The sequence below is a fragment of the Caretta caretta genome, chromosome 3 (assembly GCF_965140235.1).
Source record: "Caretta caretta isolate rCarCar2 chromosome 3, rCarCar1.hap1, whole genome shotgun sequence".
Taxonomy (NCBI): Eukaryota; Metazoa; Chordata; order Testudines; family Cheloniidae; genus Caretta; species Caretta caretta.
The window spans coordinates 83,873,625-83,887,334 of NC_134208.1; the positions used below are offsets into that span (position 1 = coordinate 83,873,625).

A 13,710-nucleotide genomic window follows, 5' to 3' on the forward strand; every position below is an offset into this window, starting at 1 on the left:
TAATGTTGACAGGAATTGCTGGAGTGCTCAGCCAAAAGGAAAAAAAAACCTTCTGAGAGCGGCTTCCAAAGTCCAGTGTGTGCCGGAAGCACAGGTTTGGCTGTGTGGAATGGAATGTTCTCTGTACTCCTCCAAGAACAAAACCAGCTGGGAAATAGGCTACTGAGACAATTTCTAAATCTGAAAAAATAAACGCCGCACAGCCGTTGCCGTCTCTCTTCATGAAGTTTACTTCATTTTTCGGCACATTCATTATGTTGTGGTTTTTTAGGGTGAGAGGTTGTTTCTGCTTTTTTTTTTGCTTTTTTTAATCCTCTGACTTTTTGCTGTTTGGTCGTCCTCTAAAATTACATTATTTACATTATTGAGATTTACTTCACTCCCTTCCCCCACTCAGTGGAAAAAAGTAAACTGAAACCAGCGTGCTTTACTAAAAGCAAAACAAATGGTAGTTATTTGAGTCCTCCTGTGGTCATTGGATGGCTGTCTGTAAAATAACTGGAAATTTTGCTGCTAACTGGAAGTGTGATGTGTTCAGCCAATTCCCAGACACTTTTACCCCGTTTTTTGTGTTGTTAGAGTAGTAGTTTTAAATGTCAGTGTTTTTAAAGAACAGGGCAGCAGCATGTTTTAATGATAATGTTATTGTGTAAAACATTTGATTAAATATAAATTTAACTAACTAACTCATATAACTGTTTTGCTATAACTTCCCTATCGTACATACACTTTCAAACAGTGTGTAAGAAGCCCTTTTCAGCAGCTAAATGGGGAGGGAGTAAAACTCCTACACATGGGAGTTTCTTTCTACTTATGCTGATGTAAGGGAGCAAAAGCCAGCAGAAAGTACATGTGTAGGAGAGCTAGTTTCCCCTTCTCTAAGCAAACTTTCCCATCACAATATGGCACAGTTGGGATCCTCACTTTCGGGTGGACTGAGGTCTGCAGGGTAGTCTCCTATCTGACCACAGCAGATTTCAGAGTGTAAATCTTCACTCCAATGAATGTTGCTTCAAGCAGTTCTAATTATTCCCTTGATGCCCTCTACCTTTTCGAAAAAAGAAAAAGAGTACTTGTGGCACCTTAGAGACTAACCAATTTTTTGAGCATAAGCTTTCGTGAGCTAACACGGCTGTTACTCTGAAACCTACCTTTTCGAAGAGTAGGAGAAAGGATGTGCGTGGGGGAGAGAGCTAACTGCAGCAAGGCTCTCTCTTGGCTCCTCTCTTAAAACTACACTCAGAAATACCTCTCTCTTGAGAAGAGAATAAGAAGGGAATTCCACAAAGCAAACTTTTCAGAGTTCCAGCTGACTTTTTTCTCTTCCTGCGATTTTTTTCTACAGAAAGGTCACCCCAGCTTGGTCATCTGGGGCTAGCAGAAAGGAGCCCATGGCTCACTTTTACTTTATTTCTGCTCAGAACTTTAAGTGCAATAACCATTGTTAACTGTGTATAAAGGGCCGCTGCTCTCACTTTGGTAACAGTACTGTTCTTTCACTGCATGTACTGAACATCTGTTGTGATTCACAGATTTCATCAGATATTGAGACTAGAAAATGAAACTATATCAAGAACATTTCAATTTGTGTGTGTTTGTAATATCTATATTTCATGCTGATACACAGTTTATGGAGAGAATATGGAATGCAAAATCTAGCGCTAATGCAGCATTTCAGATTGAGAAATCGAGCACTGAAATGTGAAGAAATCTCCAATTCTGTATTTTTTTCCCTGCAACTTTAACTGCTTAGGTAAACATTAATAACAAACAGGAATATATTTTAAAAAATAGGTTTATATTCAACAAGAAACACAGGAAATAAAAATTACATATGTGTAACATGGCTGAGTTAATGTTGTGGGAGAAAGCTTGATTTGAACTTTTACTTCTGAGTGCTTTGTTTCTCTGCGTCTGCAATGCATTAACACTAGTTATTGTGTTGCATGTCCGTGGTATTCTTAAAGGAAAACAGGGACAGAGAAGATAAAATGTTCTTGAGTTCTCTGGATCTTTTAAATTTCTTGAACCAGAGGAACATGGCAGTCCTGTGGAGCTATGTAGGAAAGGTCCTTCCAACACTAACAAGTTGGCTCTTCGCCAAGTAAAACAACACTGTCTAAAAGAGATGGTTAAAGGCAAAAACACATCCTTTAAAAATTGAAAGTCAAATCCTAATGTGGAAAATAGAAAGGAGCATAAACTCTGACAAGGCAAGTGTAAAAGTATAATTAGGCAGGACAAAAAAGAACTTGAAGAAAAGTGAGCAAAAGACTCAAAAATTAAAAGCAAAAAATATTTTAAGTATATGAGAAGCAGGAAGTCTGCCAAACCAATCAACGGGGCCACTGAATGATTGACATGCTAAAGGAGCACTCAAGGAAGAGAAGGCCATTGCAGAGAAGTTAAATTAATTCTTCGCATCAGTCTTCACTGCAGAGCATGAGGGAGATTCCTTCCCCTGAGCCATCCTTTTTAGGTGACAGATATGAGGAACTGTCCCACATTGAGGTATCTGTAGAGAAGGTTTTGGAACAAATTGATAAATTAAACAGTAATAAGTCACCAGGGCCAAGTGGTACTCACCCAAGAGTTCTGAAGGAACTCAAATATGACATTGCAGAACTACTAATTGTTGTATGTATCCTATCTTTTAAATCAGCTTCTGTAACAGAGGAGTGGCGGATAGCTAATGCAATACCAATTTTTAAAAAATATTCCAGAGGTGATTCTGTAAGACTAATTTCAGTACCAGGTAAATTGAAACTATAGTAAAGAAGAGAATTATCAGACACTTAGATGAATGCAATTTGTTGGGGAAGGGTCAACACAGCTTTTATAAAGGGAAATCATGCCTCACCAGATGAGTAGAATTATTTGAGGGACATGTAACTTAGTCTCAGCATTCACCAGCTGTACCTCATCATGCTAATCTTCAGGCTTTTTTGTTTTTTTAACAGGGGCTTTTAAGAGTTAAGTTACACAAGTCTCTTTTTATTTTTAAGTGAGTAGATTCCTTGTTGCATTGTTGATAATTTTCAGCCTTTTTAAAAAAAATAATAATAATAAAGGGGGCGGGGGGCTTTGAAGATTTAAGTTACACAACTCTCTTTTTATTTTTAAAGTGAGTGGATTCCTTGTTGCGTTGTTGAGAATGATAAATTGATACCACATGTTGCTTCCAGACAAAAAAGTCTCTGTATTCCTGTGGAAGCACTTGCAGCTGGTGTCTGAGTTAATGGATGGGCTCCACAAGGTAAACACAGTTTGGAAGAGACTGAAACAGACACTGGCTAGGAGAGGCGGGGAAATTCTTGCATTTTTAAAGACTAGGGGTTCTGCCAGTTTGCCTGATGAGGATAAAATGCTGAAATACTTTACAATTGCAAGGCCTTTGTGGCAAGGAGCAGTTAGGTGTCTATATCAAATCTGGTATATAATATTTTGGAAATGATAAAATGCCCGGTATGTAATCCTACCTTTTTGTAATCCTATCAAAAAAGGGTCAGAGAAATAAGTTATCAGGACATAATAGGTACACCCATTTTCTAGAGCAAAACATAGCTGATTTTTTGAAGGAAGACTAATTTAAGGAAGTTTTATGCAGTGGATAAAAGTTTGCTCATTAAAATTTGAAAATATAGCTCTGGGTTCTATAAAAGTAGTACCTCCATGAGTGCTGTTGATCTGAGCACTGGTCTGCTGATTCATTATGAAGGGACCATTGTATGCTAATGAGCCCTGTCCTAGCATACAGCATTCTGTCCTTTTCACATACAAAACAACATGAAAAAATTAAAGGTTGAGATATATAACAGACACAAGAAAGCACACAGCAGAGGAGCCAAAGGAGAGAGTTTGACACTCCAGCCCCATTTTCATAGCTCCACTAGATAAATTTCAGGCCCCAAGCATTTCCTCCTACCCACGTGGCCCACCTCCACCAGACTTCTCCTTCCAGACGTGGTCTATAAAAGGTCTCCCCTCCCCCCCTCAGAAATCCCAGCAGAGTTCTTTAGCCACTTGCAACAGCAAGAGCCACAGTTCAGACGCAGCAGCCTTCTGACTTCATGTGGACTCTCTTCTTCCTGGACTTTTCATCTTGACAGTGGCATCTCCAGTTGCTTCTAACATCTTGCTGACTCTCTGACATGCATGCCCCCTTGCTGCTAGGCTCACTCCCCCCTGCTCATCATGCATCTCATCAGGAACACCACAACTTGTCCCAGCTCCAATTCTGCTCAGTACCCATCTCAGCCTTTCCCACCCACTAAAATCCATAATCACTAACACCAGTGTTCAAATAATTGAGTTGCCTGTAACTTTGAGAAGTGTGCAGCCAAACAAAGGCTCAGCTTTTTCTTATTTTCTTGCCACCATCTTATTTTCTCCTCATGGCATCTTTCCTATTGTTCTTCATTTTTGTGTTGAATCTTTATTATTTTTATTATTTACTATTTGTAGCGCAGAAATGCCTAGATCCCCATTGAGGGATTGGGGCTCTGTTGTGCTAGGCACCTATACAAACACATAAGTACTCTATACATTTGATTTTAGACTGTAAGGACCACAGATATTCTATCTGTTAATAAAATATATAGCACACTTTGGGCACCACAGACAATAAAGGGAGCAATGCACCGTATTTTTTCTATTCTGTTCTTATCCAGATCCTTATATTGCGCCCATCACTGAGGTATCTGAGCCCCTTTCACTGATTCATTAAACAACATGACTAGCATCTGTCTCATGCATATGTTCTCCAGTACAGTGCCACGAGAGTGCCATTATAGTATCTTTAAAGCGTCTCATTGGGCATGGAAGGATTTGTTATATTTCCATCTTAATGGCTTAATCCTGCTCCCATTCGCAAAGGCAAAACTCCAATTGATTTGAATGGGAGCTGGATTGAATCCTCACTTGGTGTTTTCCTGTGGGAGGTCCCTTTGTGGTTTGTCACAAGGATGATATATTTCTAATGCAGATTTTTGTGAGTGAATATTTCTTTCAGAATCTTTTACATTTTTTTTATGACAGTGATATAAGTCCACGTGACACTTCAGAAATCCTGTAAAAGAGAGGGTCACTCCCATTTTACAAGATGATGGACAGATCCTATCGCCTTTGCTCATGAGACCAATCAGTTGCATTGACTTTAGTGGGAATGCTAATAAGAGAAACACTAGCAGGATCAGGCCAGAATTCAGACTGACTTGGATAGATGTGATACATGGGACCATAGTTCCAGCACAAGAAGGTATCAAGACATTGTGAAGAGAGTAATGTGGGAAGGCTACCCAAAATACTTGTTTAAGGAAGTATTTGAAAGGGGAATGGGAGGGCCCTTCGTGTATGGAAGCAGAGAAGCATGCGTGGAGCAGGGTGGGGGTGTGGTGGGACACAAAAGTAAATAGGCAGCAATTATGCTACAAAAAACAATCTTCTTACAGAAACCAATAAAGGAAAACCAGAGCTGGTATGTAAATGGCACTTTGTGTAACTTAAATGAAAACAAACCGCTTGGATTTTTCATAACCACCAATTTTCAGTGGAAAAATTATTTTTTTATTTTTTTATTTGTGTAATACCAACACTGTGCCTCAAAGAGATGATGATCCATATAAAAATACAAACTACATCTCCCTTCCCCCCCCCCCCCACATTTAGGACCTGATCCTGTAAAGTGCTAAGCTCTCTCTACTCCATGAAGTCAATGCAAGTTGAGACCACTCAGCATTTTGCATGTCAGGGATTTATGGGATAGGGTTAGAGCTGGCAAGCATCAGTGGGTTGTTTTGCATTGAAAATGGGTGGCGATTGACATTTCAGGCAGTATGTTTGTATGTCTTAAGTTACATAAAGTACTATTTACATACCAACTCTTGTTTTTTTTTACTGGTTTCCGTAAGAAGATCGTTTTCTTTAGCATAATCACTGGCCAGTTTACTTGTGTGTCCAGTCTTTGTTGTGCTCTTGTTATAGTGGTTTGAGTGACTTTTTCTTACTGTTGTGTGCAGTTAGACCTAGGATTGCAAAGTGTCTGGTTTTCGGTCGGAAAGCCCAGTCAAAAAAGGACCCTTTCAGCTCTGGTCAACACCGCTGACCGGGCCATTAAAAGTCTGGTTGGTGGGGCTGGCAGGCTCCCTGCTTCGCTCTGCGCAGCTCCCAGAAGCGGCAATATGTCTCTCCGGCTCCTAAGTGGAGGGACGGCCAGGGGGCTCCACATACTGCCCCCACTCCAGCTCCGCAGATCCCATTGGCTGGGAACTATGGCCAATGGGAGCTACAGGGGTGGCGCCTGCAGTGGAGGCAGCACAGAGCCACCTGGCCACCTCTACACGTAGGAGCCAAGGGATGTCGCCGCTTCCAGGCTAGACCTCCCAGAGCCTGCCCCCGCACCCATTCCCCAGCCCTGAGCCCCATCCACACCCAAACTCCCTCCCGAAGCCCATATGCCACACACACCCCCTCGCACCTCAACCCCTTGCCTCGGCCTGGAGCCCCCTCTCACATTCTGAACCCCTCAGCCCCTGCCTGGAGCTCCCTCCTGCACCCCAAACCCCTCATCCCTGCCCCCAGCCCAGAGCCTGCACCCCAACCACCTGCCCCAGCCCAGTGAAAATGAGCGAGTGAGTGAGGGTGGAGGAGAACAAGCGACAGAGAGAGTGGGGATGGAGTGAGCAGGTGGCAGGGCCTCGGAGAAGGGGAGGGGCAGGGGCGGGGCAAGAGTGTTCGGTTTTGTGTAAAAAGTTGGCAACCCTAGTTAGGCCTGATCCTACAACTGGATCCATATGGACAGACATAAATACTTCCTGCACAGAGGCCCATTGAAGCCAGCAAGGCATGGGCATAAGAGTCCATCCACATGGACCCAGTTGCAGGATTGGAGCCTCAGGTAGGAAATGTTAGTTACATTTTAAAAACTCAAATGATTTATTTAAGAGCCCTGTTGGGGGAGAGTGGGAAAGTGAGTAGTGGCATCTGGTTAATATAATTTAAAACATATTTCTGCCGGACCCTAAATATAGTTAAAATCTCACTAATTCAATAATAAAAAAATTCCCTCCTGGCTAGACTGAGGAAATTTTATGCTGAGAATGAACCCAGAATAATTTTTTCAAGGCATTATGTAGTCCCTTGGAAATATAAGAGTGTATAATTGAGATGCTGATACAAACTTAACTTTAGTGTCATTATGGAGTCTTGTTTGCTATGCTGTGCAAATTGTTTAAAAATAACAACTCCTGTTTTGAACTGTAGTTTATTAATTTTTCTTTTTCATGAGTGGTAAACAAAAATGTTTCTGTGGCCCATGTGTGAGAAGAATTTGAGAGAAATGGCGGGGGGGTGGAGGGGCAGTTCTGAAACTGACCAAAAATACAACATTAAAAAATTTATTTACAGTCAACAAAACAGAAAAAAAATAATCTGGGCTACATTTCTTCACACAGCCAATGTGTCTTCAGTTCACTTACATCAAACGACCCTTTATGTTAATAGTATGAATGCTAATGTGTTTATGAATAATTGTTTGGTTGTGTGTGTTCTTTGTCCAATTGAAACTGGAATCCCTTCAGTACATTGTAAATGGAAAACACTTATTCTGGCTTGTTTGATTACAATGAGAGCCTGTTGACTTTCTCTTTTTAAAACATGCTGGTGGAACACATGTATTTGTATCCTCCACATAGATACAGCTGATGTTTGCCAATATTTTAAAAACATCTATGACTTAAAACTTGTTCATATTTAATATACAGCATTAGTACAACTGGTTTGCCAAAATAATATGGCATCGCTCCAAAACTCTTTAACTTGAGCATAAAATCAAAAAACATACAAATTCTTATTAGCAGATTTCTTATGGTCTTTTTAGCTGTATTTTAAGCAGAGGCTCTAGAGTGAGATTTTTATCTCAGTTACACTTGTGTAAGTCTGGTGTCATTTTATCTGAGTTACTGGGAGCTAGTTTTCTGGGTCTCTCTCAGGATTTTGTACTGGGTTCAATCGTCATAGTGTGAAGTCACACCACTCTTTTGAGAATGCATAGGCAGAATACAGGACTATTTTTCATTTCTTGTGCCCAGTGTATCTGGTGGCACCTGGCAAGATTTGGGATTCATTGGACCTTTTATGGGTATTTCTGTTACTAACAGCCTGCTGTGCTAATGATCTTATTGTGCATAATGGCATTCCAACTTTGGGACACTATGAGGATGCTGTGGGTGCAGGGAGCAACAGTCTGGATACCTTGTATATATAATTCAGATTCCAACAATGGAAAGAAAAAGTACATCCCACCTCCAGTGTGCAGTTCTATAGGAGGAGGCGGGAAAGCAGTTGTGATTTGCACTGGAGTATTGTTATAATACATGTACAAAATTGCATTTCAGTAAAGAATACAAAGGTACTTACAGAAGCTGCAATGAGAGTAGACAGCCTTTCAATCACCTTTATTGAAGTGTTTGCAGTTCTCATTTTGAGAGAGTTGGAACAATAGTAACTCATAATTTAATCTGTATGCAGGACATTTTATTCAGTCAAAAATAGAAGCGGTACAGATCCACCGGGGCTTTGCAGTTGGTGATGCGGTTTGTTTGTTTGTTGCTGTTGAATGATTTGAAAGTCTGAGCAACCTACAGAGGGCTCAGTTGTCACGCTCAGCCCAGAAGAAGAGTGGGTTGTCAGGGTGTCAGTTGCAGCTCCCTCGTCCTGCAGTCCCCAGCCTGGGTGATGGTTACACTAGTGGAGGATGGGCCCAGCAGAGTGGAGCTCTGCCACATTCCTTCTCCCTGGAAGTGCCCTCTATGTCAAGGGTGAGGCGGGATAAGGAGCGGGCTCTGCTTTACAGCAGCATGACATTCTCCACAAGGAAAACTCCCTGCTCGCAATTTACAGCCAGTATCTGACCCCTGCCTGAGCAGCCCAGTGTTTTGATCGGATTTCAAAGTTTCGTTTAATTTTGGGCTTGCATGATTGAGATTAGACTAGCAGTGGAAATGGTACTTGCCCTGACTTTCTGTTGTATTCCTTTCCCACAGAACTCAATCCGGCATAATTTGTCACTTCACAGTCGATTCATCAGGGTACAGAATGAAGGAACTGGGAAAAGCTCTTGGTGGATGATTAATCCAGATGGTGGAAAAGGTGGGAAGCCCCCCCGGAGACGTGCTGTTTCAATGGACAATAGCAACAAGTACACAAAGAGCAGAGGCCGAGCAGCTAAGAAAAAGGCAGCCCTGCAAGCTGCACAAGAAGCTAGCGAGGACAGCCCATCTCAGCTTTCCAAGTGGCCAGGGAGCCCAACTTCCCGCAGCAGTGATGAGCTGGATGCTTGGACAGATTTCCGCTCTCGTACAAATTCAAATGCCAGTACAATAAGTGGCCGTTTGTCACCGATATTGGCGAGTACCGAACTCGATGACGTTCAGGATGATGATGCTCCACTTTCTCCAATGCTGTACAATAGTCCATCAAGCATGTCCCCATCGGTAAATAAACCATGTACTGTTGAGTTGCCGAGGTTGACTGATATGGCAGGCACAATGAACTTGAATGATGGACTGACAGATAACCTCATCATGGATGATCTTTTGGACAATATAACGCTCCCCTCTCCCCAACAGTCACCATCAGGGGGGCTCATGCAAAGAAGCTCCAGTTTTCCATATGGTTCCAAAGGTTCCGGACTTGGTTCTCCATCAAGTAATTTCAACAGTGCTGTGTTTGGACCATCATCTCTGAATTCTCTTCGTCAGTCTCCCATGCAAACCATTCAAGAGAACAAGCAAGCTACCTTTTCTTCCATTTCTCATTATAACAACCAGACGCTGCAGGATCTGCTGGCATCTGACTCACTTAGTCACAGTGATGTCATGATGACGCAGTCTGATCCACTTATGTCTCAAGCCAGCACAGCTGTGTCTGCCCAGAATTCACGCAGGAGTATCATGCTTCGTAGTGATCCAATGATGTCATTTGCTGCTCAGTCCAACCAGGGAAGTTTGGTCAATCAGAACCTGCTCCACCACCAGCATCAATCTCAGAATTCTTCTCTTGGTGGCAGTCGTGCCTTGTCAAATTCCATCAGTAACATGGGCTTAAATGATACGAACAACTTGGGGTCGGCCAAACACCAGCAGCAGTCACCTGTCAATCAATCTATGCAAACACTTTCTGACTCGCTCTCAGGCTCTTCTTTGTATTCCACTAGTGTGAACCTTCCAGTCATGGGGCATGATAAATTCCCAAGTGATTTGGACCTGGATATTTTCAATGGAAGCTTGGAATGTGACATGGAGTCCATTATCCGCAGTGAACTCATGGATGCAGATGGGTTGGATTTTAACTTCGATTCCCTCATCTCAGCTCAGAACGTTGTCAGTCTGAACGTGGGGAGCTTCACTGGTGCTAAGCAGGCTTCGTCACAGAGTTGGGTGCCAGGCTGAAGGATCTTTGAGAAAAGGAGAAATGGGCAAAGCAGGTCAGTGTTCTGTAGACATGGTAAAAATATTTGGTTTGTTGTTTTTTATTGGTGTTTACCCTGAGTAGTCAATAGTTTGTGTGCATTAATGATATTAATGTGGTCTGTGGTGAACTTGTTGTATTGTGATATATATGATATAAGCAAACTTAGGAGGTGTTGAGGAAGGGGAGGAAAAGCTAAAGGTTGTAAAGATTTCAAGTTCAAAGTTCAGGGCTAACCCCCAGACCCCAATTAGGCAGTTTCTTCTCAGCTGCAACACTGTCACTGAGGGAGACAGTGTCAAAAGCCACCGGCTTTTTTAATTTAGTTTTTAGAAATGTTAACTACTAATGAAACCAAACTTTTTAGTTAGAAAAAATAATGAAAAACCAATTAACAGTGGAAGATGTGTGGTTTAGGACTCATGGAACTCAGAAATGACTTATTTTTATATCACGCCAGACTGAACCTTCACCACAGTATACAGCCCAAGTAACCAAATAACTGGGGTGATATGCAGGGATGGTTGGTGGCAGAGGGCCCCGTGGTGTATGGAACAGCAGTACAGCATAGGATAAGAGATTGCACTCATGGATCTACTCAGTGCATGAATCTGGTGCGGTAAAGTGCACAATGGATTGGGACTTAATCAGGGCTGTATTTTTGCTATACATATTTTTCACATTCTTTTCTCAAGGAAAAAAATGCAAAAATCATGGAATTATTAGGAACCTGGGCCCAGGGAACAGCCATTTTAAATGTGTAAAATGTGTAAGGGGTAATCACAGCCACAAGTCACCAACTCTTTCCATTTTAGGGCCCAATCCTGTAATCTGTCCTATGCATGACTCCTGCTAACTTCACTTAGAGTTTCACTCACATAACACCAGTGGATTTGGGCTGTAATATATTCCTGGTTAGGCGTTAGCCTCTTCCCATCTTTTTGAATTGACTACAGTTTCATGGGGTTTCTCCATATTTCTTTTCCTTAATAGTGGAAATTGTCAAGCTTGCCGCTGATGTCAATGTGCTCTTCTTTGTTTCTGCAGATCATTTGGGTTTTCATCTGCATCCATACATCCATCTTCTTACATACACACATTCACTCTCTCATGTTATAGATTCCTCCTGAAGTGTCCTTTGTCTCCAATGTTTGTTTATTAGTATAGGGGAATAGATTTCAAAATACAGGAGTACAAAAGGTTAGTTATAAATTAGAGTGTGGAAATTCCATTAACTTCAGACTAATGTATAGAATACCCCAACTGGAAGGCTAATAGTTTGCGACATACTATAAACTTTTTTTTTTGTCTTTCAAGTTTAAATTGCATAACGTGCTGACGAACAGCCCGCTGACCCTTGCTACTTGAGGTATTCTGTAGTTAATGGAGATTTCTTTCTCTAATTCACAGTTAGACAGTTAAGGAAAGGCTTTGAAGCTGGGGAACAGCAGTGGTGAGCGATGCTTCCAGCTGCATGTTTTGAGCATTGTAGAAGATACAGATTGATTTGTTGTCTGAAACAGAAAGGACTGTGCCATGTACAGAATTCCTTCATTTAGTCTTCAGAGGCCACTTCAGTAGATGTGATAGTTGGCTGCCCCCATCCTTTATCTTTTCTGGAAGAAAGGAGCTTCACTGATTTCTTTGCAGTACAAGCCAAACTCTTTCCACATGTCAGACTGCTGAAGTGCAAGGCCGGGAGATGGTCTTTGGAGAGAATGAGCCGAAGAATCTTAATCTCATCCTGCTGATCATTCTGTAGGATAGCACCTTGACAAGGCCGTGCATGCTATGTGGTTATTTACTGAAATTCAAAAGACTCAGACTCTCTTTTAGTTTTGTCTTTTAATAATTTTAAAAAAGAATGATTGCCGTCCCTCAGACTCTAGAACCCTTGTCCTTGAACTATTAACAAAAACTTCCAAAACTCCATACTTGTTGAGAGAGCTGGTTTTTTTCTGTGTGTGTTTTTCTTTTCCTTCTCAGTGCATACATAGTGTATTGAGTTAGAAATCCCAAATCTTCAAGTGATGCATAAAAACAAAGCAGGAATGTTATCATAGTAAAATGTACAAGGTCACCGTTTGCCAACAGGCCTCACAAAAATAAATGCCCTTGACAATATTGGTTGACAAAATGTATCCAAGGAAATGCCTTGACACCATGTTTTAGTAGCATCGCTATGCCACTTACACGAAAAGGATATCTACATGGAGCCTTGGCTGGGCAACATTATAATAAGTGTTCTGCGGAGGAATATCTGCAAAGTTCTCTCAGCTGCCTCATAAAAGATTGCCCTTTGTCATTCATGGAAAGAATAGATGTCTTGATCTTTCCCAGGCTGAATACTCAGAATAAAGAAACTGGTACTTGTGTATGAAAGGCCTTTCTTTACAAAGGACAGACTTGTTAACTCTGGTGGAGTACTGGCCACTTTTCTGTGGAAGGCTGTCATGGCCTCTGATTATTGGACCTGGTGCTATTGGTTCATTTGGTACCAGGTGCAAGGGTAGATGTGTTTTTTGTCTGAATTTACTGATTATGAATAGTTCCTGGTTTATTAAACAATCCCATTTGAGAATTTGCTTCCATATGAGTGTCTCTTATTTTGGTAAAAGTGTCTCACATAAAATATTATGCAGTAATTCTGCACTGCTTTTTCAGTTATTTGTCTGCTTCACCATAGTTATAAGGAGCTTGAATTAAATGCTTCTCTAAGCAATTTTCTGATCTCAGTAAAGAATCTTTATAAGATTAAAGCTTAAGAAACTACTTTTCAGCAGAATGTTTCAGCCATTGCAAACATGAAATCTGCTCCACGAAAAAGGCTGAGTGGGATTTCAAAACCAAAATGTATCATTTTCAACAGGTTATCAACATACATAGAATACTAAGTACTAAATTTTCCATAAACCGGCAAAATCTCTTGGGAGTCAGTTTTTTGGAAAGAACAAATAGAGTTGTTTTGTTTGTGCTTAGAATTTATTTTCTACGTGGGATTTTTTTTTTTATTTTTTAATCCAAAGACTTTCTTTATAGGGCCAATGCAAATGTGCAAAGAATCCAGTGTTATGAATTTAGTTTATGTAGAAATTTCTGAGATAGAACACTCCCCACTTTTGTTACACTGGCTATGTGCCTCTGATGGTAACCAGGACCAGCATTTCAGAGGGACCTGATTGGAGCATGATATAATGGTTGTTGGTTTTAGTCTAGAAGAAGGAAAGGGAGAGAATCAGTAAA

The 13,710-nt window shown here is 41.2% G+C and overlaps 1 protein-coding gene across 5 annotated transcripts in view; it reads left to right on the plus strand.

Annotated features, from left to right (window-relative positions):
• FOXO3 (forkhead box O3) overlaps positions 1-13,710 on the plus strand; it is a 156,112-nt gene that overhangs the window by 120,332 nt on the left and 22,070 nt on the right. For 4 of the 5 annotated variants that reach the window (XR_007355872.2, XR_007355870.2, XM_048844856.2 and 1 more), the window contains exon 2: positions 9,042-10,483. The exons of the other annotated variant lie outside the window; for it this stretch is intronic. Coding sequence is in view for 2 of the 4 variants with exons in the window: in XM_048844856.2 (XP_048700813.1) it covers positions 9,042-10,448 (1,407 nt within the window). In the remaining 2 variants the exon portion in view is untranslated. The remainder of the gene's footprint in view (positions 1-9,041; positions 10,484-13,710) is intronic. 5 annotated transcript variants of the gene reach the window in all.